The 25,075-nt window shown below is 40.1% G+C and overlaps 1 protein-coding gene across 2 annotated transcripts in view; it reads left to right on the top strand.

Moving 5' to 3' along the window:
- Positions 1–25,075, top strand: part of RBFOX1 (RNA binding fox-1 homolog 1) — a 381,057-nt gene that overhangs the window by 262,757 nt on the left and 93,225 nt on the right. For both annotated transcript variants that reach the window (XM_060079322.1, XM_060079321.1), the window contains exons 5-7: positions 2,687–2,779; positions 4,520–4,580; positions 15,205–15,258. In XM_060079322.1, coding sequence (XP_059935305.1) covers positions 2,687–2,779; positions 4,520–4,580; positions 15,205–15,258 — 208 coding nt within the window. The remainder of the gene's footprint in view (positions 1–2,686; positions 2,780–4,519; positions 4,581–15,204; positions 15,259–25,075) is intronic.

The following is a 25,075-nucleotide window of genomic DNA, read 5'->3' as shown; positions in this document are numbered from 1 at the left end:
TTAGGCCAGTATGGTTTGCTCTGGGTTCAGACCAGAATCACAATAACTCGATTCACTGGGATCACGTTAGGCAGGTGGGGGGCATGTTCGAGTTTCTCCTGCCTCTGTTCCTTCCAGCACTGTGGTGACACCGACTGTTAGTGCCTGTCGACAACAAAGATGCCACCAAGCCCTCCATCGATAAATCACATCAGACTGTGGATTTCCTTTCCTTGCCAAGTGAAAGAATTGCCCCAGATAGAGCTGGAGTCCTAGTTTCCCTAATTACTTATTAAATGTATAGCATGGCTATGGATGCTAGAGCACTGGGCTTAGAGGTCAGTAAGAGAACATTCCTATGTGATTTTGGCTGACCCCTAGGTTTAAGATACGAATCACCAAGTCAGATAGATATTCATCTCAAAAACTCACTCCAGGGGCCTCCCTGGTGGCGCAGTGGTTGAGAGTCCGCCTGCCGATGCAGGGGATACGGGTTCGTGCCCCGGTCTGGGAGGATCCCATATGCCGCGGAGCGGCTGGGCCCGTGAGCCATGGCCGCTGGGCCTGCGCATCCGGAGCCTGTGCTCCGCAACGGGAGAGGCCACAACAGTGAGAGGCCCGCATACCGCAAAAAGAAAAAAAAAAAAAAAAAAAAAAACTCACTCCACTCCCTAAATTGCCCTATAGAAACTGGCAATGTAATATTCTACTTCATTCAAGGAAATGAATCCTTTAGATGGTGCTTAGTGGTATGAGAGGCCATGGAAACCCAATTGCTGGGCCACATTGGTAACTTTTTCGGCAGATTTCTGGGCTCCACTCTGAGATTCTGATGTGATAGATATGGGTCAGGGCTCAGGAATCTGAATGTTTAATATGCTCTCCAGTTCCTTCTGATGTACAACTAAGTGTGGGACCCACTGACTAAGAGCCATCAAACAGAGCAACCCCCTCTCCCAAATTCTGTCTTTTGCCTATTGAAGAGCTATTATTTGAAAACTAATCGGCACGTATGTTTGAGTACCAAATGTGGGCATCCTACCAGTGATGAACAGAACTAAGTAGCGTCCTTCTGAGCATGTAACTTTATTAGGTTAATCAAACAGTTCAGACCTACCCTAATCATGGACCCTCACTGTGGGAAATATGAAGGGTAATTCAGCCTAATCCCCCAAGTGAATAATTAAATTTTTCTCTATCAGATAATTATCTAATCTAACTTGAAGACATCCACAGCTAGTTTCCTCTATGCATGAGCCCATCTTAATATTGGAAAGTTCTCTCTTAGTTAAAGCACTGGGTAACAGCTCTCTAAATACCCTGAGTTTCGGACATCCCTTTAGCAATCTAATGAGGACCTGAGAGTTAACAGCTAATGACTAGCTGTGATTTGTAATGACGGTCTATTTTATTAGTAGGACAGACTGTCCTACTGCCCCAGCTGAGCTTAAAGCTAGCATGTTTCCTTTATGTAAAGATTACCGAACACAAAGAGGAGTCCTGGCACATTGCATTATTTCACCCAGTTTACACTGTGAAGACCAGAACGAGCTGGGCATATTTGCACTGGAATTGTTTCAAACGGTTGGTGTATATTTCTGAACAAGATGTACAAATATTTTTAGGGGTTTTAAAAATAATGTGTCATATTTTCTGTACTCTTCTTAGGAACAGTTTCAGTGAAGAAAAAGGATGGATTTTTGACAATGCGATGTTTGGGGGGTTGTTTTTTGAGGCTGAAATATTAAACAAAATATGCCAATGGTGCAGAAAAGGGTATATTTGTTATTGATCAATAAAAATTCCCAGAGTGTTATTATAAATAACATTCTATTAAAGGAGCTTCTTTATTTTCTACCAGTTGATTTGATAAATGAATACCAGCATAATGTCTTAGGACTTTACCATATGAATACACATTTCCCTTTTGGGTTAATAAAGTAGTCGGGAAAGTTGACAAATTCCAAAGCATGTATATTATTTGTAGGGTCAGAGGGGAAGTATTAATACAAAAATGTTACTTGAACTGTTTGCATTATTAATCAATTGAAGTTTATTTCTATTCATTTCATGGGATTATTTTGCTTATTAGATCAGAGTTTAAGATTTATTATAAAAAAAGGTCTTTCCTTTTTTTTAGGCTTCTAATTTTTATTTTTTTGAGACATAAAGGCTGTAGAATTGACAAATTTGAATAACCCTAAAACTGCATGGAGAAGAGATGGTCTTAAAACCACACAGCATGACTCTGTAGGCAATGTTAGAAGATTCTGGCATTCATTGTTGAATTTTGTGCACACGTTTTCTTTTCTTTTCTTCTTAATTTGCATGTCAAGAAAGTGGTTCCCTTTTTTTTCCTTGTTATTTCATTTTCTTCTCTGTGAAGACACTGTACATTTATTTTGATCTCATTTTCTTTCCGTTAGATTTCTTTTCTTCTGTAGTGACATTTAGAAAGGTATTTCTGGTATCATTCTTTGAATTCTTCAGGGGTGACAGCTAACGGGTGACAGAAAACGAAAATCTTGTTCACATTTGTCGCTTACTTATTGCACATTTTAGTACTCTTATAATTTCTCTAATTTGCATGTTACAGAACTGAAGCCAGGACAAGAAATAGAAATTAAAGCGAGAGAACGTTCCACAGTGGTCGTTGACTGAAAATAATAATCTGCATGTTGTTTTCCCTTCTCCCTCCTGCATGCAGGGATTTGGTTTCGTAACTTTCGAAAATAGTGCCGATGCGGACAGGGCGAGGGAGAAATTACACGGCACCGTGGTAGAGGGCCGTAAAATCGAGGTGCATGTCCAAAATATTTTCCTTTTCATCTTTTTGATAAGTGTCTGCTTCACGCTCATTTGTTGTTTCAGATGCATCATTGTGTCTTGTATGTGACCCTACTCCCTTCTCATTGTTTATATATATATATTTATATATAAAAAGGAAAACTGGCCTTACTTTTTAAAAATTTTTCCTTTATTATGTTACTCTTATTACTGCTGAAAGGTGGATAGCAAAAGTGAGACAAAAGAAAGGTTAATCTGAAAGGGTTTTTTTTTTAATTATTTTATTTTTCATGTCTTATAACCAATGGGTGCAGTAGATTCCAAGCAGTGGAGAGAGTGTTGCCAAACAAAACAAAATACAGAGCAGTTTCTTTTTTTTTTTTCCTTTTCTTTTTCTTTCCACTACAGGGTTGATGAGGGATCCACAGTGGTGTGCAAATTAAGCCAAATTGTGAAAAATGGCGTTTGAGAGAATGATTGTTTGGGAAAAAAAAAAAAAAGTGAGAGGTTTTTGTCATGAAACCTTTCTTTCTTTTTTTTTTTTTTTGTTTTTTTAAGAAGCCAGCTTGAACTTTATACTCTTTTGATCACAAAGTGAATAACCAAACAGGATTTCCTGTTCAATATCTGGCTGTTCTTCATGGAAAAAAATAAATGCTAAAATTCCAATACTCAGAATCTGCTCTTTCTACCACTGACTCTCCCTCAAAATGACCACAGGGTCGTATTTGTTAAAACTTAAAAAAAAAAGAAAAAATTACCAGTTAAAAATGCTTTAGTCTTTGGAGTAAGATGTTGCATATTTTGCCTTTCATTTCCTCCCACCCTCGACGATAACCCTTAGGCCCCTCACCAAACTCTCAGTAACCATGGTAACTGTATACAAACCCATGCTGGCGATGGTGGTGAATGGTAAGTGGTGAAATCCATCTGCCGTTTCACGTATTTAGTGCTGATATATCTCTATACATATATATACCACGTGAATTTTTTTGACTTGTTGTATTAAGTTTTCTTGATGCTCTATTTTTTTGGATATTGGTACGCCTGTAACTGAGTGTACGTTCTAAGCTAGCCTGGGAGGCACTGACTGGATTGAGATATGACCAGTGCACATCTTACTCAGATCGTTAACTCCATATTGTGTTAAACAATGCACCCTCTCTTTTATCCTTTTGTTAGCTGTGACTTTAAAGCTTGAATGATTTTGTTAATTCTTGCGATGTAAAAGGCTCTTGTTCCAAGTGTTGAATGCTAGATGTTGCTTCCCGATGGTTCTTCCCTCGTAAAGTGTTGCATACGGCTAAAACTTGTTTGTCCTTATTTTGACATTTATGTTCCCTTGTACCTTGTCTCTCCCCTCTTCTATTCCACTGCATGTTCCTTCATATGAACCTTATTTTATGTTTAAAAAATATTTATTGTTTCTGTGTTACCATGGAGTACATGCATGCTTTTCAGTCTTCAATTATGCAGTTCCTTTTAATTTGCTTTTACTGTCTCCTTATTAAACTTTTAAGTGATATGACATTGCTTTATTGAAATGATTTGTTAAGTTAAAATGGTTATGAAGTAAATGTAATTATAAAAATGTATGATTTTGTTATGCACCTACTGCCTTTTATAAATTAAAATGCATTTTAGTTTTTGGTGTTTTTTTTTTTAATAAGTAATCACAGTCATAATGCATGCAACTAATTGAATATGGACTGGCCCTGGAATATGTGCTTATTTGAGTTTTCTATGTACATAGGTAAATAATGCCACAGCACGTGTAATGACAAATAAAAAGACTGTCAACCCTTATACAAATGGTAAGTAGAGATTGGCCTTTTACAAGAAATTGTCTCTACCTCAGAATCTATTAAGTAATTTAACTGGGGAATCTGTTTCAACAAGCCATATTTGCCTCAGCATGGCCACTGTGTCCTTGCTGCTGACCTGCTACAGTGAACCACTTGAATCAATAAGATAAATTTCATGACAAAGGAAAATTTAGTTCTCAGGTTAAGAGTGCATGTCCTTCTTTCAGTCTCTCTATAATAACTCCCATGTGAGTGAGATACAGTACTTATTTGGGAATTACTTGGGTAACTTAATTTATTGTTATTAGAGTTAGTTGAAGGAGGATGGAAGTTTTGTTTGTTTCTTTTTTCATCACCATCCCCTCACTGATCACTAATCATCCCCAGAAGTGGGACTGCAGAACTTGGCTCTGGCTTTGAATCTTCTCTGGAGCTATTAGGCTTTTAAAGTGCCTTAGAGGGTCCCTCATGACCAGTTCCATAGTGAGAACTGGTTGCCCACCAGTGGCATTTGAGGGCAGGTGAAGGCGTTGCTGTGTATTGCAGACCCCTTCAGGACAAGGCATTTCTGCCCTTGCTCTAGAAGAAGACATCTCAAGATGCTTCATAATAAGGATTTAATATGTATGAAGAGTTATTTAAAATGTTCACACATTTTGATTCTTTAATCCTTCTCAGAAAAAAATGTCTCTTAAGATATATAGGGGGGCTTCCCTGGTGGCACAGTGGTTGAGAGTCTGCCTGCCAATGCAGGGGACATGGGTTCGTGCCCCAGACCAGGAAGATCCCGCATGCCGCAGAGCGGCTAGGCCTGTGAACCATGGCCGCTGAGCCTGCGCGTCCAGAGCCTGTGCTCTGCAACGGGAGAGGCCACAACAGTGAGAGGCCCGCATACCACAAAAAAAAAAAGAAAAAAAGATATATGGGGGGAGGGAGGCTGTTGATATGCTAATCACATACTTAATTGTACCAGAATTAGAAAGAATGTAATGTAGTAAGTTAAAGTTAGAGCTTAGTGGAATATTATAGTCATTAAAATGAGTAGGATGAAGACTACAAAGGGCCTCATAATGAATGAAAAAATTTAAAATGAGAAAATTATATGTATAGCATGATTTGAATTAAGGTAGGCATTACACCAAAATGTTAATGGTTGAGTTGAATTGTGAGACTGGAAGATATTTTTTGGTTCATAGATTTTAAAAAAATAACAGTTTTATTACAGTCTTAAGGAAAAATTTATGGAATTTTCCATTTTTAACATTTTAATTACACATGAAACATGGAAATACAGACATTAAAAAAGGAAAAGAAAGAAAGAGAGAGAGGGAGAGAGAGAGGAAGGAAGGGAGGAAGGAAGGAAAAAGAGGGGGAAGAAAAGGCTAAAATATATTTTGAATGACACTACTGCCACCTTGGTTTCCCAGCTACCTCCTCAGAAGGTACCACTATTACAGATTATTGTCTATACCTTTATTTTGCACTTTCTTGTATATATATGTAGTCAGTATATATTTATAACATTCACAGTAATGTGTGCATGCTTTTTATATGAACATGGTGTACATATCATTTCTAATTGGCTTTTGAAAGTCATATGGAGTTCTTTCAATGTTAATACATACAGACTACATTCATTCTTTTTAGTTGTTACATAATATTCCATAAAATGAATATATGGGTTTATTCCCACCTTACATACTGATTGACTTTTTTTTTTTTTCTGTTACAAACAATGCTACAAGCATTTGGTAGCTTTGCTTTTGTTTTTCTTCTTTATTGTGCAAATGGCTACCAATTAGGCTAAGCCAGTTTGTTCTTATTTTTAAAAGGGGCAAAATTAAACAGAAATATACCCTCAATATAATAGTAGTCTAAGGAGAAAGACCAGAAGAATTATTTATTCTGCTGACCCATTTTCCCAGCTCCAACAACCCAAGACATAACCTTAAATGGTATAGAAAATTTTTGCAACAGACTTTGAATGCCCAGTGATGAAATGAAGCAAACCGCTGAGTTACATGTCATGAAGACTTTCTACTTGGGTAAAAATGATAGCTCTGCAACTTGCCAGAGCTAGTATACAATGACACCAACGTGACTACTGGGCACTTTCTTTAATTATGAAGTAGCAATTGTGTGTGCATGTGAGTGTGTGTGTGTGTGTTTGCACCACGCATGCTTTCATGCATATGCATAGATGTTCATATCTGCTGCTTCTGTGAGAAAATAAAGCAAGGGAAGCCAAATATTATTCCTCAAGCCATATGTAGGCATGTTTATTTTAAAGAAAGTGCTATTGATCAATGACATACCCAGGGGCTGAAAACTGGACCTGTGGGCCTTGGAGACAAAATTCAAAGCCTATTTATTAATAGCCAACATCTCTGGAACACTGAGTACATGGCATTACGTTAAGCATTTTAGGTGCACTGGGTCCACATGAAGTCCTATAAAGAAGACATAGGTTTCCTGTGGTAAAGCTGTAAAATTTGAGGCTAGAGGAGATGGAGTGATTAGTGAAGCCTTTTTCTTTTATTATGAAATAACAAAATCTTGTGGCCATGCCCATGTGTTACGAGTGCATCACTTTCCCCTGTCATCTTACAGAACTGCACTCAAGCAACCAGCTACAGAAACAGAAAGATTATTAAAGGTGCAGCCCCAAATTCCCAGTTTGGTATGTTGGCATAAACATCCCACATCCCATTCCAGGGAACCATGCATTCTTAGTTTCCAGAAATATCATATGGGTCTCTAATCTGTGTACCCAAAAGGGGGTACTCAGGGGCTTATCCTGTCCCATGGACTGAGGATGGTACCTAAGGGGTAGATGGGCAGTCGCAGTAGAACTGACTTAAAAAAAAAAGGCAGATCCTAACTACATAAAGATGATTGGCTTCTGTAGAGGAGATGGTGGAGAATTTTGGTATTCAAGAAAATTAGTTTTCAAAGCTTTTTCAAGCCTTAATTCATGAGTACCATCACTACAAGTAAAATTTCCCATAAAAGGCAATCCAACATAACTGAAAAGACATGGGGCTCTCTCAGATCCTTAACAAGCATGACTGTGTTAATAGAGGATCTTATCACTACCAAAAAGAAAAAAAAAAGAAAGAAAAAAGAAAGTGGTAGCTATGTGAGATGATGGATATGTTAGTTAGCTGGATTGTGGCAAAAAGTTTACAGTGTGTATGTATATCAAATCAACAAATGGTACACCTTCAATCCTTCAATATAGATAAATTTAGTTATCAGTTATACCTCAATAAAACTGGGGAAAAAAAGAGAAGTGAGGACAAATAAAGTCACATGGAAATGAGAAAATTGGTTGGTGAGATTCATTCATTAGCTACCTCATTCATTCTCACAAACCATCAAACTTAGGCTTCAGCAAAATTATGCATTACTAGAGTCATCAAATTTTGAGATCACTTTCACATGGAAAAATATAACTCTCCATGCCAGCATCACATTCATGCACTCCTTCAGTCTTGTCAGTCATCCAACAAAACTTTAAGCAACTGCAAAGTTTCTGATAATGAATGGGACAGGACCCTAACCGCAATAAGACACGAGGTTAGGAGGCTCTGCTATAGAGGACCAAAGTTAATGAAATCATGGAGGATGTGGATGCCGTTTCCCAGGACATTTGAACCTGGCAATAAGAGAAGACTGTAGAATGACATATAGGGATCTGGAAACCCACCCCATCAGAAAGCTCCACACAGAGGGAATTGGGTGGGCTACTTCTGTATTGCTGATTTTTCCTGAGGACACCAACCCTCAGAGAAGAGTTAAGCTTTACTGAGCTCATTGGAGATCAAATGCTTCCTCTGTAAAACAAGTTGAGAATCAGATTCTCAGGAACTTCTTCGATGTTGTAGAAGCGTGGGTGTTGGATGTAGCTCTTTTATTTTCTCCGAGATCTTAGGAAGGATGAAAATGGGACAGAAAGACCCAAGACTATATGGAGAGGTAGACTTGTCATCACACCTGCCTTTCACTGGCTATTGAACTGCAAGCAGGCTGTTGAAACCCTCCACATGACAGCTTTCCCAAGTGGGACCTGAGAAATGGGACCTACTATATAGGGTATTTGCGATTATTATGGGAGATAAAATACTCAAAACAGTGGCAGGGGTACAAAGTCCCCTAAAAATGTAATTACACAATAATCTCAATAATAAGTAGCCATCCTGTTCTCTTTTTTTTTTTTTTTTGTCCTGTAGATAGTAAGCTGAGTTTCCTGATAGACATACTAACTTAAAGATCAAACATTCAGATGCTAACAGAAGCTGGCTAGGTCAAATAAATAAGCAAGCAGAGAGCGTCTGAGAAACTTGTGGCCTTTTGGGACTCTCTTTCATTTTCATACTGGGAAAAGCAAAGTATGTCTCTTCTAGAAGAAAAAAACAGCACAGGGTAACAATAAAAGATTACTGACCTTTGGCCTCCAAGCCCAGCATGTAATAGGGAGTAGACAAACTGGGGGGTTAAGTGGGGTGGTCCGTCATCACCCCCAGCAAATTGGTCCATGGGGGATTCTTAATCTAAAGTTGCTATTTCTGCTCATGTTTGAAGAGAAACAGAGATCCTGTATAGATGAAATTTAAATGTTAACAATAAATATGTGTTGCAAAAAAAAAAAGTTACTGAGTGAACCAGATGCAATGTGCAACTGACTTTTCATTTTGGGCATTGCTGTCTGCACCATTTCAAATACCAGATCCCTGGCATTCTCAGGTAATGTCTTTAGAAAACCTCGGTATGCAGTTTTGGAAACCCCGGACATTTTTTTTTTTAACATCTTTATTGGAACATAATTGCTTTACAATGGTGTGTTAGTTTCTGCTGTATAACAAAGTGAATCAGCTATATGCATAGGTATATCCCCATATCCCTTCCCTCTTGCGTCTCCCTCCCACCCTTCTTATCACACCCCTCTACGTGGTCGCAAAGCACTGAGCTGATCTCCGTGTGCTACATGGCTGCTTCCCACTAGCTATCTATTTTACATTTGGTAGTGTATATATGTCTGTGTTACTCTCTCACTTCGTCCCAATTTACCCTTCCCCCTCCCTGTGTCCTCAAGTCCATTCTCTATGTCTGTGTCTTTATTCCTGTCCTGCCCCTAGGTTCATCAGAACCTTTTTTTTTTTTTTTTAGATTCCATATATATGTGTTAGCATACGGTATTTGTTTTTCTCTTTCTGACTTACTGCACTCTGTATGACAGACTCTAGGTCCATCCACCTCACTACTCAATTTCATTTCTTTTTATGGCTGAGTAATATTCCATTGTATATATGTGCCACATCTTCTTTATCCATTCATCAGTCTATGGGCACTTAGGTTGCTGCCATGTCCTGGCTATTGTAAATAGTGCTACAGCGAACATTGTGGTACGTGAATATTTTTTGGGTTTTGGGTTTTTTTTTTTTTTTTTTGCGGTACACGGGCTTCTCACTGCTGTGGCCTCTCCCGTTGCGGAGCATAGGCTCCAGACACGCAGGCTCAGTGGCCATGGCTCGCAGGCCCAGCTGCTCCGCGGCATGTGGGATCTTCCTGGACCAGGGCATGAACCCACATCCCCTGCATCGGCAGGCAGACTCTCAACCACTGCACCACCAGGGAAGCCCCATGATTCTTTTTAAATTATGGAAACCCCGGACATTTAAGGGTGATTTCTTGAATGTGTTTCTTTGATACCCAACTCCGCAAAGCCCTAGAGAAGGCACATGCAGTTTTTTGTGTGCACATTCAGACCTGTCTTTTAACACTTAATACAGCCATAGTTAACACTGGGAACCTCGGTCAGTGTTTCTACAGAAGGCTGGCAGATGACCTTTGAGAAGCTAAATTTTAGGAGGGGAACACTGATTTGGATGCAACCCCTTGAGGCCAGGCCGCAGAGGGATCTCTCTAAACAGCTCCTCTGTGTGATATGGAGTGAGACCTCCACATGTCTGGTCTCTGCTCCATTGCCTTGTTGTATGGGAGCCCTGGGAGCTGGGAGCAGTGGGCTTTGTCAGCTGTTCTCCCTTTGTTGTAAGCTTCATTGTTCAGTTTAATGTCCTTGATCAAAATCTCTGAATTCGCAAGGCCTGGGGACATACACAAACTGCCTGAGAAATTAAAACTGGGATCATTTTGTCCGTCTTCCTGACAGTGCAGGCTCCTGTCTCCAGCAAGGTGATCCCAAGGGTCCCTTCCAGGTACTAGAAGGAGTCACAGGGACTAGGAGGCCATTTGCATGTGATTTGCATTCATTTACATAAGCCTGCAAGATCCCTGTTAAGTCTGAGCAGAGGTGATTTTCAAGGACTGGATTCTTATTGCCTTTACCTTGAAGACAGTCACCCCTAACAGGGCCCTTTTTTATTAGGTGTATATAGGGAAGCAGGTCATTGACGGTAGGAAGGAGATCCTAGCTAAAAAGGAATGAGTCCATTAAAAAAAAGCTCTTTATTCTTTCAGTTCCTTTAGAGCAAAACTAAGTAAATATATGGAGCACTGACTATTTGCCAAACAGTTTTAGATGTTGGGACTTCACATCGGACAGCAGTCAGTCCCGCTCACTTTACCATTAATTTTAATGAAGGAGAAAGTTTATAAAAACAATTAAGAACAAGCAACAAAAGAAAAAAGATAAATCCAGGCGGTGTTAACCGCCATGCAGAAAACAAAACTGGGAATTGAATCAGGGCACAGCCGTAGGAGTAGGGAAGGAAGAGGCATTAAACAGCCTGCCCTAGGGAGACATTGGAGACCTAAATAATATCAGGTCAACTTTTGAGGAATGAGCAGAGTTCTCCAAGCAGAGTGATCAGTGGATACAATCCAGAATGGTCTAGGTTGGTCTAGAAGGATCTTAAGTTGTTTTGAAAAGATGAAAAAGGCCAGTGTCACCACAGTTTGGAGAAAAGGGAACAGTGGTACAAAACAAATGGACCGGGGTTAGATTGTGTGGGCTTGTAGGTCAAGGTAAAGAATTTGTGTTCTAGGGCTTCCCTGGTGACACAGTGGTTGAGAATCCACCTGCCAAGGCAGGGGACACGGGTTCAATCCCTGGTCTGGGAAGATCCCATGTGCCACAGAGCAACTAAGCCTGCGAGCTGCAACTACTGAGCCCACATGCTGCAACTACCGAAGCCTGCATGCCTAGAGCACATGCTCCGCAACAGGAGAGGCCACCACAATGAAAAGCCCATGCACCTCAACGAAGAGTAGCCCCCGCTCGCCGCAACTAGAGAGAGCCCATGTGTAGCAACGAAGACCCAACACAGCCAAAAATAAATAAATTCAATAAATATTTTTTTTAAAAAAAGAATTTGTGTTCTAAGTGCAGCAGGAAGCTATTGAATTCTGAGTAGCAGGATGACATGTCTGATTTACTTTTAAAAATTGGTTTGGCCACTAGGAAAAGAGGAAGAGAAGATGGTGAGAGTTAGGACTTTGTTGCCATGGACTTGTCCAGCTAAGAACTAGAAATGTCTTGGGCTGGGATGGTGGCGTTGGTTAGGGAGGGAAGTGCAGAGAGTGGAAACATCTTTTCAAAGTCTAACCAACAGGATTTTCTAATGGATGGTACATGGGATATGAGGGTAAGGGAAGCATCAAGGCATTATTTATCAAGAATTTTGTTTTGAGGAACCAAGTGGATGGAGATGCCATTTGCTGAAGGGGGGAAGACTTGGTGAGGAATCTGCTTCAGGGGAGGAGGGAGTTGAGAAGTTGAATTTTCGTGCCTGTGGTGTGGTTCAGAAAAGCCTTTGTTTTTCCTACAGTGGGAATAGAGCGGCCTTATTTAGGAGAAAAGACAAGTGATGGGAAGAAGGGAAAACCTGCACTGATGTTCCCATGACTACCTGAGCAGTCTCATTTCATTTTGCTGCTCACAGATCCCAGCTGACTTATTGTAGAGGAGACCTTATCAATTACCTCTCTCAATTAATCCTTGCAAATGTGAGATGGCATAGATCTTCTGGGGAGGGAGAGTATCATTTTGTTTCTATTATGTTTATATTGAATGGAAGTTTTCCATGGGGAGACTTGGTAAACTGGTAGATCATTGGTAGATAGTTAGAAAGTGGCATTAAGTAGCATGCCCTAAGAAGACATCAGGTCAGCTTTGTCAAGAGCTGAGAGATTGATTGATTAGTCAAAAGATAGATAGATAATAAAGAAAGAGAGAGTGATGATAGAGATGGATGGATGGATGGACGGATGATAGATTATAGATGATATATAGAGGATAGATAAATAGATACATAGATAGAGTTTTCTTAGCCCAAGGAAATGAGGAAGATAAATGTAGATGAGAGAAACATGATTTCTAGACAGTCTTAGACACCTCTGAGAAATCTGTTTCTTTGAGAAAAATGAAAGACTGTTGGCCTAACTTACAATCTTTGAGAGTTACATCAAAGTTAATCAATGGATCCACATTCAGTGAATGGTGTGTCCCAGCCTCGTGTGCAAAAGGAATTACTTAAGGGAGTTAATAAGAATGCATAAAAGAAACAATGGCTTCAAAAAGACCCTGTCTTCACTACCAGTAAAAGGTAGGGGCATAAGCAGGATGTCAGATGGAGGACAGAGGGAAGAAAAAGGGTAATAAATTCATCACTTAATTATTCACTTAATATGGCTACATATAGTTTTCTTTCACAAACTCTAGATTTCTCTGAAAAACTAGCAAGAGAAAATTAAATATGTCCAGATAACCCTGTAGCTTTATTTGCAGCCAGTTTGCTCTATTTTCTCTTTGATTCCAAATGACTTAAAATGTGGACATGTCCTCAGAAATTGAGTATTTTCTTTGTTAGGAAGCAGTGAATTTCAGTTGGTCAAATTGAAGTCAGTTTCCATATTTATAAAGCACATATTCTGAAATGATTGGGGTAATTTTTATTTTTATACCACTATAGGAATTTCTATAAAATAAGATGTGTTTAATATAGGAGAAGAAGGTGACAGTATGGAGTTTCAGAAGCCCCTGGGACAATACGTCTCAGAATTTCATGTCTCGTTCTCTGGGTCTAAAATTGCAGCCAGGAGTTTCCCATTAATATGCCTCCCAAGTAATCCAAGGATAACCCTTTGGAAAACCCTATCCTAAGATCACCCTGGGTGCTGTAAACCAGCTAGTTTATTCAAATTGGAACAGAAAGTTTCTAGAAACAAAACATTCTTGGAAAGTTCTAGGAAGTTCTTAGGTCCATGCAGGGGCCAATCTGTTGCACTATGGTGCCTCTGTCTTCCTTAGTGGATCAGTAGATTGTGGTCACCTCTCAGCTGTTCTTACAGGCTCATCACTTAGACCAGGCAGTAGGATGGCACACCCTCTCCCTGTGGGAAGAGCTCAGAGAGTACTTGTCACAAATACCTTCTCTCACATCACAACTCTCACCATTGCCTTTTCTCAGGATCATTTAGTAGAGGACCTCTGATGTTTGACCTTCACCTCAAAGACACAAGTTTTCCCACACCTGTCTTCTGTCATTTGGCAAGTCTATAATGGATGCTTTTTTTTTTTTTTTTTTTTTTTTTTTTGCGGTAAGCGGGCCTCTCACTGTTGTGGCCTCTCCCGTTGCGGAGCACAGGCTCCGGACGTGCAGGCTCAGCGGCCATGGCTCACAGGCCCAGCCGCTCTGCGGCATGTGGGATCTTCCCGGACCGGGGCACGAACCCGTGTGCCCTGCATCGGCAGGTGAACTCTCAACCACTGCGCCACCAGGGAAGCCCATGGATGCTTTTATAAAGACTTACCAGCAGGAACAGGAAATGATCACCAAACCCTAAAACATGATCATTTTTTGAGGTTGTTCCCTAAATAGTGCCCAGTGGGTGTGTAATGAGGGTAGCTTGATTTGCAAATATTCTTGTTTGCTCTTTTCTTGAGTAAAAGTTTCTAAAGGGCCAGGATTCATTTTACAGAAAATGCACCATGTGGAACATTTGGAACATTACAGGATGCTGTTAATCCTATATACAGGTTATTTGAAAGTTACCTTAGATATCACATGCTTATTAAGAATTTTTATGGTTCTTGAATTCTTTGAAATGTATTCCACACAATCTCTAGTGGATAAATGTCATTTTCTTTGGGATTTAAAAAGCACTTTGGAATTCTATAGAGTCTCTGGGTCTCAATTAGGAACGACGATTATCAGAATATGTTTCTGCAAAGAATTCTGTTCATGAGATCTTCCAAAACTTTGTGAACTTAATACAAAGGGATGTATTACAAAGGGATGAACTTAATACAAAGGAATATCTAACAGGGATCCATGAAAGAAGACCAAAAAATTTAAATTATTATAAGGGCTTTAGAAAATATTGATATGGGACGAAATGAATTATCACATCCTTTTCAAAAGGTTCATCTGTAGCTGGTCAGTAGTTTCCATGCTATTTATTAACTTGTATTGGCAGAAAATCAAAAAAGGGCATAAATCTATTTTTCCTATGTATAGTTTTCAAGTATTCTTTATGCCTACCCAAACTATACATCCTCTAAATTTTAAAATTAAAAAAAACCCCAACCCATTTGACTTGTAGTTAATTTGCAATGATAGGAGTTGTTGAATCAAATGTGATGATAACATTTTTGTGTATTTGTTTTAAGGCTGGAAATTGAATCCAGTTGTGGGTGCAGTGTACAGTCCCGAATTCTATGCAGGTAAAGAGTTTTCTCTTTGCATGATGTCTTCTTGGTCTTTTCTAAATGTGCTTTGCCTGCCCATAATGAATGGGTTTATAAAATAACCTGAACTGATAAATTCCTATCCTATCAAGTTTTGAATGATTTTTTTTAAGGCAAAACCAAAAGTGTTTAAAAGCTTTTAAAAAATAAAGGGGAATCATGTAAGTTACATTGTGGCATAAGCATGGAGCCACGGCTCCTTGTGACCTTTCACACTGATTTTGCCTCAAAAAAAGCACTGAGATTTTGTTCAAAAGATTTGAACAAATGGACAGCTGCTCATGCCTGTTTTCTTTCAATGTGCCTGAATGTGTTTTTCAGCCATACGTTTCCATTTGGAATTGCATTTTTTATTCCCTTGGCAAAGCAGAGAGTTGGCTTAATTATCCCAATAATGTGCCAGTGTTTTGGAATTGCAAAGAGAAGGATTATTTAGAAAACTAGGAAAGCTAAGTTGTCCTTCTTTTTCCATTAATCAATTTCCCTTAGCAATTCCCTTTCTCTCTGCTTTGCCTTCAAGGGTATATAGCTTTCTCCTCATCCCTTCCCAGCCACCCACCAACTGCCACTCAAATCCACTGTCCCAGAAAACTTGGTCATCAGATTTGGGGAGAGAGTAACCCAGAAGCAACAGCAGCTGAGATTTTTTGCTCAGCATAGCCTGTTACTTCTACCTGTTATTTCCCTGCTCATGAACAAGGCTGCATGGAACACCTGAGAACCTTAGTAGATTTGCCACATTGATGTTGAAAAGAAGTCTTGCTTTGATGTGGCCCTTGCTTTTCAATAAGGAGAAATCAATGACCCGTTGGTTTAGATCCACTCATTTTGTAATCTCTTGATGGTAAGTCACACCCCTTGCTTTGTCTCTTCTGAGATGCCCTACATCAGTCATTTTCCCGAAACTAAACATTGATCCTAGTGGATGACAAAGGAACATAGGAAACTTAGACAGCTACTCTAGCACAAAAACCAACTTGATTTTAAAAGATGGTAAACCTTGGAAGGCCCAATGTGATAGCTGAGTTATGGATTTTAGGTAGGCAATATTTGTAGTTGTTCTTCATGTGTGAATTTTATTACAAGCCTGGGTTATGACCAGGGATTCTAATAGTGAAGTAGTTGTGTTGACTATTACTGGGGAGGCAAGACCTAGCTATAAGGCTTTCCATGGCTATGTGGTGGGACCCACTTCCTGAGGGGACACATAGAGTGAGGAACGTGGACATTACTCTCAGGCAGCCCAGGATGGAATCCTGGTTTCTCTACTTGCCAGCTGTGTGATTCTAGGCGAGTTACTTAACCTCTCTGTGCCTCAGCATCTTCATCTGTTACATGGGAGATGATAGTAGTAACAAACTCACAGGTATTTATAAGAATTACATGGGTTAATATCTGAAGAGTGTTTGGTGCATAGCAGCACCATATAAATGTCGAGGAAATAGAAATACATAAGTTAATGTTCCACCTCTCTGCCATAAGGGGAAAGTTAACTGAGAGCTGATTCTGCTGAATTTGGAGTGTACCCCTAGACTAAAAGATTCTCTTTTAATTCATGAGAAGACTAGTCCTTCAGTGCTCAGCTTATCCATTCAGGGGGCACAGATATTGCTGGGATACATCTTTGTCCAAAGCTTCAGAGAAATGAAATCCCCCAAAAGGGCAAGGAGGAAGTTGGAAAGCAGCTTCTGTGTATCTGCTGGCAGTGCTGAGTGAAATAGAGTCTCTGGAATAAAGAGGTGGCAGATTCTGCGTGTGTGTGTGTGTGTGCGTCCGTGTCTGTGCACGTGCCTATGTGCATGTTTTTTCTCCCCCAAAATAATGAGATGAAGAACAAGAAGCAAGAAACCATTCAATGAGGAGGTAGGGTATGAATGTGCGCATTGTAACAGAGAGAAGAAAATACATTTTTCCAGCCCCATGCAATGTAGTGCTGGTCACCTTTGGCTCAAGCAACCAGGAAAACACCAAATATCTACTTTCCAATGATTTCAAACCTCTGTGCATAGCTGTGGGTGTTTAAGAGGCCATTAAGACAGAAGAAACAATTCAGAATGACTTAAACGTAGGAGAATAAATGAATCTGCATAGCTTTTAGAACATTAGAGCAGCCATTCAAATGAGCCCTGGGCCCAGCCTCAAAAGTTAGATCATGGGACTATGGGGAAAAAATAAGTTGTAATAAGGGTTACTCTTGATTGAGTACTTTTATGGTCAGGCACTGTTCTAAGCCCTTTACCTAAATTAATGTGTTTGAATCCTCATGGCAGTTTTCCAAATGTGGAAACTAAGGTACAAAGGATTGGCATCACAGGGCTAAGATTTCACAGCTGGTAAAAAGCCAGCTAAAATCGAGAGCCTGTGCTCTCTGCAACCAGGTTACTTTGCTTTCTTTTTTATGAACGTTAAAAGTCTTCATTCTTATTGACTGTGCCCTCTGATAGTAGATCACGCTCCTGCTCTCTCCAAATCAGTCAAATTAAAGAAGAGAAGTAAGAAAATAATTTTGCATTATTCCAAATACCACAGTATTCAGACATATTAACTGCTTATGCCAGGGGAAGCTTTCAGGAGCCCGGACAACCAAATAATTATTTCTATGAGCTGCTTCAGTAAACTTAAACCTAAAAAAATGTGGGGGGGGCAGATGGGGGGCAGGGGGAGGTAAATGTTACTTGAGAAATCTGAATATTTGTGTTTGGTGTTGCCAATATCTGGGCTATCCTTGATAATCAGAGGCTTTCTCTTTTAGCCTGTATGTTTGTCTATGTAGGTAGACAGAGCTCATGATATTCAGAAATGTGGGGAAAAGTTGCTGCAGATCCAACACTCCAGAACAATTCCTTTTAAATACTTGAAGACCCATAAACACTGAGAATCCTGCTAGCTTAAATCTAAAATTTCAGGCACCTGTATCTGTGGAATGCATATATGCAAAATAGAGCTCTAGAATGTATTCATTTCCATAGCCAGGTATAATGCCTCATGTTATCCATTTAAATACCCGTGACTAAGAATCTAGGGGGCATTTTAAATTTCCCCAACTACAAACATAGTCTGGATTTATCTTGGAATTTTGAATGTGCCCCAGAGCTGAAATGAAGACCTTGTCATTGATTTGCTGTGGGTATTTCACAGGTCAGCCCTGTATCTGCCTGACACAGAGAGCCAGCCTTATTTTATTAGTCATTTCTATATATAAGACTTCGTGTTAATGACAAAGATCACAATATTCCCATAGCATAATTACTGATTTTATGAAGCTTATGCAGAATTAACAACCCAGCCTTCAATTGTCTCTCAGAATGGGGCATGAAAAGTGCACATATTTTGTAAATTTAAATCAATATTTTCAATTTCTCCTAAAGGTAATTTTCCTAATTTAGTGGACTTTTCCCCTAACATTTATTTTCCCTTTAATTATAAAATGGCAGGTTATCGATATTCGTCTGTAACCTCTTGACGCCCGGAGTGTGTTTTTATTGCTCACGCAGGGTGGGGGTGGGGAGAGCAGTTATACCTCTTAATGAGGATCTTTAATTACTAGCTGAACAGTATTAATTTGCTTTGATAAATTATGACATGCACTCTCCCTCACACACATTCTAAGAGAAGCATTTAGAAAGCTGTTATGAAAGGTCTTTCATTGGGGGTGGTTTTTCTGAGCTCTCATCAAGTTATACCTGCAAGAACTCTTTTAAATGCTTATCCAATACCAGTTTCCAGAAGCCGATACACCTAAATCAGCATATTCCATGAACATACATAAATTTCCTCCAAAGACAAGTGGGTGTTTTCCTATAAAACCAAGCAGCAGCATTGATTATTTTTCCTAAGCCTAATCATCTTCAGACTCCTTGAGGCTTATTCTCATGACAAATGATTGATAAGTCAATACAAAAAAAAATGCCCAGGTGAGTTTCAAAGACTAGTTAGCATCTATGGGCATTCCATTTTAGAGTCAAAATAAAACTGAAGGCACTAAGTAGAAGTAAAATGTCTGCAAATATCTGTTCCCAGTAGCATTTCTCAGGTTATTTAGTGTAATTAAAAATAGGGTTTTTAGGAATCCCGCTGCGGAGGCCTCAACAGGGATTCTTAGAGTTTCCTGTCATTCTGAGAAGTCCCCTTTGCCATCTAATAAAAAGGTTTTTTTTTAAAAGTGATATTCTTAAGGGATAATCATGATAGCTAGCCAACAAAACTGCTGATTGAAAGCACATTTAATCTTCATACATGAGTAAAACAAAATAAAAATAAATAACAGAAGGCTATACACAATTGTCGACATGGTCCTGACAAATGGCAAATTCATCCGTTTCTCACTTGCTGGTAAGATGGCTGCACGCACCCTGTATATCATATCTGCCAACTCATTTCTGTGATTAAATATTCCATCAGTGGGGCTATAAGGCAGCAAAGCTTAACAAGATTCATAAGATGCACCACTTGAACGCACATAACTCACTTCCGTGGATGGGGAGCACCCCGCCTGCAAAGGAAAATTGGAATTGAGTTAAATTACTCCACGAGCTGTGATCAATAGGGAAAGGAAAAGATCTTCCAATGCAATGCAGATCTAAGATAGAGTTAGGTCCTGATGACTAGAAATACACAATTAAACTCAAAAGGAGAGAGATGCAGAGTCAATCGACTTGGAAACCTTGAAGATGACAGTGAACAATAGTCTTGGTGACACAATTATTACTAGTGGGCTTTTGCGGGGGAGGAAAAAAGGGGTTCCTGAGTGGATCCTCCTTCTGAAAATAAACATTTCTGCTTTGTGGGGAGTGAAACAAAATGACGGGTACTAAAAGAAGGGCATACCTATCTGCAAAGTCACACTTGAAAAGTGGCCAGCTCTTGAAACTAGGTTATCCTGGGGTTATAGGGAGGATCAGATAAAATAATGAGTGTAAAAGATCTTCATAGACTGTAAAGTAAGATAAAAATATAAGAGGTTAGTGTGATCGCTGAAGTCACCTGGATTGATCGTGTCCACGTCGGCACAAGCCTGGCCACGGATCACATGACTTGATACCAGGCTAGGTGCTGAGAAAGTGGATTGGGATCTCAATATAAAGGTTAAAAATGAAGAGGATGGATGTAGTGCTCTGTGATTGCGTAGCTTGAAAGGGCAGGTGTATTTGACCTTGGATTACCGGGACAAAGGTATTGGTTTTCTATGGGCTCTTGGCCACTGTGAACCGTGATTCATCTGAGAATTGGGTCAGAAGTAGGTAGATGTGGGTCTCCCTCCCCCCACTTCACTTTGTGGAGTCCATCACAGTTCAGAGAATGACCTTTAGCCACACTTTTGGATGGATTTCTTTCCACTTCCTTTCCTGCAATTTGGATACAAGAGCATCTGAAAAAATGTAAAATGTGTCCAGAACCTGGGATAACCTGACATAAGTTGCTTTTCTTTTATTGGTCACAGTCCTAGACTTTGGATAGGGCTTGGGGTGATCTGCCAAAAGACTGGGTACAAAGCACGCCCCGTTTTGGGTGACTGCCTTAGCATCCTGAAAGAGTATATGGTGGGTTGGAAAGGCACCTGCCACCACCCAGAGCCCCTCCAAGCAGCAAATATTCAGGTATTCCTCATGGTTCTAAAGTTGTGCATATCCACCCAGAGGACCAGCCTCGCCTGGACTCAGAGCCAGGGCGGGGAGGAGCTGCTTCTTGTGAACCATGACCTTTGGCTCGGTGTTGTTGTGTATAATTTACACATCTGCCAGATTCCAGTGCAGTGCACTTCAGTGAACTGGAACGGAAGAGTCCAGATTTAAGTCCCCAAGCAAAGGATTTTCAGCCTGGAAATGTTCCACTTCAAAGAGTTTATCTCCTACATCTGTTTACTTTTGCCTCCCCTTTTGGTGGCAATTCACTTTGCTTCTCTCTCCTCCCTGCATCTGTCTTAATGGATTTCATTCCATCCCTGCCCACATTTGGCCTTAATTTTTATCTGTGTCCTTCCCTATCCTACAGAGGGAATGCAGCTCAGCTTTGATGGAGCCTTATGTGCTGAAAACTGCATTTCCTAAATAAATGAGTCCCCATTCTATTGCATGGAAAGGCTATCAAGGAGAGCTTGCCCCAAAGCAGGGAGTGACAGGATGGTCCTTGTAGGAGAAGCCCCACCACTAGGCTGTGGAGGAAGATGAGGTTCGGGTATCAGGCTCTGGATAAGTTTCATAGGGAAAGTTCTAGGTTGCCCTCATTAATATACTCAGCAACTCAAAACATCAGCAACATAAGCCAACTCTGGGCGCTTAATCTGTGCTAGGCACTGTGCTAAACTCTGCATCTCCTCCAATTCTAATAAAAATGTTATAGCATTATCTTCTTTATAGAAATTATGAAACCAAGGTTTTTGTGGAGAGTTTATCTCATTTCCTAAATCACAGAACTAGTTTGTGAAGAATCTGTATATTATATAAAGGTCTTTTTTCTAACCACAAAGCCAATATTTTTCATCACCTTCCGATGCAGCTTCCTCAGTAATAGATGAGGGCACACCCTCCATGCCTTCCATTCATTAGGTCATAGAATATAATGACAATTAGTAAGAGTGTCTTTGCATTTAATATTATTGGCTGCATGCCCAACCCCCATGATGGGATGTTTACATGTGTTTACAGAGATTGCAGCTTTGCAGGATGAGTGTCATTTTCTTCCTTTTGCAGATAAAGTAGAAATCCAGTGAAGTGGAGTTGCCCAAGGTTGCTTACTTCAAAGGTTAAAAAGCTGATTCCAGCCCCTATCTTTGTATATCTTATTACAAAGCCAATTCCTTTCCCTGCAAGTTACCTCCCATATGTTACTAAATGCAAGCTCCTGTGCCTGACTCACAGTGAGGCCAAACAATACTGAAACGTCAGAGTTTGGAGCAGAGACAGGTTTATTATATAAAGGTCTTTATTATATAAAGAACCATGCGAGGAGACAGGTGGCTCTTGCCCCCAAACCCGCAAACTCCTTGAAGGGTTTCAGCAAAGTATTTTTAAAGGCAAGGCGAAGGAGGGGCCAGGTTGGTTGTTGCACACTTCTTGGTGTCAGAATCCTTTGTGTACATAGCTCAGGTCACGATGTTCCTATAAACCTCCAACAAAACAAATGTTATTCTCTGTTCTGCAACTTTATCTCTATAAGAATGGAAAAGTGTTGTACTCTTAAAGGTCAGAGCCTTGAGAATAGCTATCCTGTATATTTCAGGCTATGGGCAACATTCTTAACTCTAAGCAAAAGCAAAAGAATACAAAGGTTAAAGTAAAAGAAACAGATCTAATGTGGAGTCAGATATGTTCTTCCCTATTACACAGACATGCTTTAGTTAATCCAGTATTTTGGATTGATGGTTCTTAACTGGGAGTGATTTTGCCTCCCAAAGGAATCAGGCAATTTCTGGAGACAATTTTCACTGTTATATCTGGGGAGAGGGGTGTTCACTACTGACCTCTAGAGGGTGGGGCTAAGGATGCTGCAAAATATCCTGCAGTGCCCCGGACGGCCCCACACACAAAGAATGATCTGGCCTAAAATTCTGATAGTGCTGAGATTGAAAAACCCGGTCCTAATAGAAGCACATGTGTAAAGATGTGACCTATGCACCAAATATCTTAAAAATTCTCATGCCCTGCTGATGGCTACTGTTAAAGATGTCCAAGCAGCTGTAGTTATTGATGGCAATCAAAGAATGAGAGACATTTGCCCAAATGTTTCCTCTTCTGGGCATTCCTTTATGATTTTTGACTCCAGAGGGAAAAGCATAGTTTGATTTATGCTGCAGAGCTGGCTTGGTTAGACATACTCACAGGATGCAGAAAGGCTGATATATTCACAATTCCAATTTATTGCAACAAAAGGCTACAGATTGAAAATTGGCAAAGGGAAGGAGCACCTGGGAGGAAACCCAGAAGAAACCAGGCAGGAACTCCTGGGTGTGCTCTCCCCATAGAGTCACAGGAAGGGCTTCGTTTTCCCAGCAAAGATGTGTGACAGCACATGCAAAGTGTTGCCAGTCAGGGAAGCTCACCTGAGCCTTGGCGTCAAGATTTTTGAGGGGAGTTGGTCATGTAGACCTGGAGCACCCATGACTGACCTCAACTACTCAAACCTTAGCCCAAAGAGCAAAAATAAGTACATACCATAAATCACATTGCTTCCATAAACAATCTTATCAAACTGGAACTGTGTAGCCCAAGGCCACAGGCATGCAAAAACAGTCTCATCAGCTAGAATATTCCAAGGGATCAGAACTCATCTCCCAGGAGCTGACCAGTCCTAAAGACAAGCCTCTGGGGGGAGATGCACAAGGTTTGAGCAGGCCGGGCTTGCTGAGTTAACCCTTTCCTGCCCAACATTAAAAAAAAGAACATGGAGTTGGCAAGCTCAGAACATATCACAACAGTGATCATGATGGAAGCAGTGAGGATGAGGATGGTGATATAAGACAAGACATACTACTGTGTTTGCCGATTCTAGGAGAAAAGATGAAGCTGAATTTAGTTATGAAAGAGGAAGGAATGAGTGCTTTTTTCACTTAGAGCAGGGGTCTGCAAACTTTTTCAGTAAAGGGCCAGTTATTAGTCAACACTTTCAGCTTTATGAGCCATATAGTCTCTGCCACAGCTACTCAGCTCTGCCCTTCTAGTGCAAAAGTAACCATAGATAATACATAAAGGAATAGGCATAGCTGTGTTCCAATAAAACTTTATTTAAAAATACAGAAATTTACATTTCATGTAATTTTCATGTGTCATGAAATAGTCATCTTCCTCTCCCCACCAACCAGCTATGTAAAACTGTGAAAGCCTTGGCCCCTACTTTGCTGACCCTGGCTGTAGATTCCAGATTTAATAAACACAAAGCTTATGCCCTGGGGAGGTGTTTTGGTTTTGGTTTTGGTTTTTTAGCATTGCATTTTGGTAGCAATTACACGATACTGCAAGAACCCATGGTTAGCTGGCTGTCACTCAGTTGTATGATGTCCTTCAAGGAAGGGCCAAAGAGAGAGGCTGTGTATGAATTCACACATACCACTGGCTTGCATTAATTCATCCTTTAGCTCATAGTTACAGCACTGAGGACCTGGGAAGTGCCACGCACTGTGGTAGGCTCTGGGGTAGCAGCCCTTCCCTCCAGAATTTGGCAGGGCAGTAAAGGATGCACACAAATAAACTCAGGGTATAATAAATGATGATACCTCCTGGACAACTGGAAAATAACCACTCTCTCTGCATTAAAAGGGGTGCCATAAATTGGGTCTGGAAGGATCAGTTAGAGTTTGCCAGCCAAGAAGGCAGAGAGAAGATCATTGTAGGGGTAAATAAGGAGAAGTTTGATAGCGTCCAAAGGAGTTTCTCAACCTTATCTTCAGAATCCATTGAGAAAAGTTAAAACAGAATTAAAAATAAATACAAGTACTTGATGTTCATCTGAGATGGGAATTTCTGAGGCAAAATCAGTTTTCTCCAAAGACTGAGAAATAGTGACTGAGATCAGAAAGAACCTTCTAGAGAAAAGTTGCTAAAGACCTGATAATACCATTAAAAGGAATCTGGATTCTGGAATTTATCCGTTGAGTGGTTGACAACCATTGAAAGCTCTGATTAAATAAATGAAATAATAAAAAAAAATAAGAAGAACACAGTGATGAATTAAGACCCAGACCTACATTCGCAACAAATCGGAGTCTTATCATGAACAGTATATGTGGGTTAAGCCCTGAAAGATGTAAGATCACATCAGTGACTGATCACCAATCCCAGAGACTGGGTTCTTGACAGAC

The sequence above is a fragment of the Mesoplodon densirostris genome, chromosome 16 (assembly GCF_025265405.1).
Source record: "Mesoplodon densirostris isolate mMesDen1 chromosome 16, mMesDen1 primary haplotype, whole genome shotgun sequence".
NCBI classification, from domain to species: Eukaryota; Metazoa; Chordata; class Mammalia; order Artiodactyla; family Ziphiidae; genus Mesoplodon; species Mesoplodon densirostris.
This window is presented reverse-complemented; position numbering and strand designations above follow the sequence as displayed.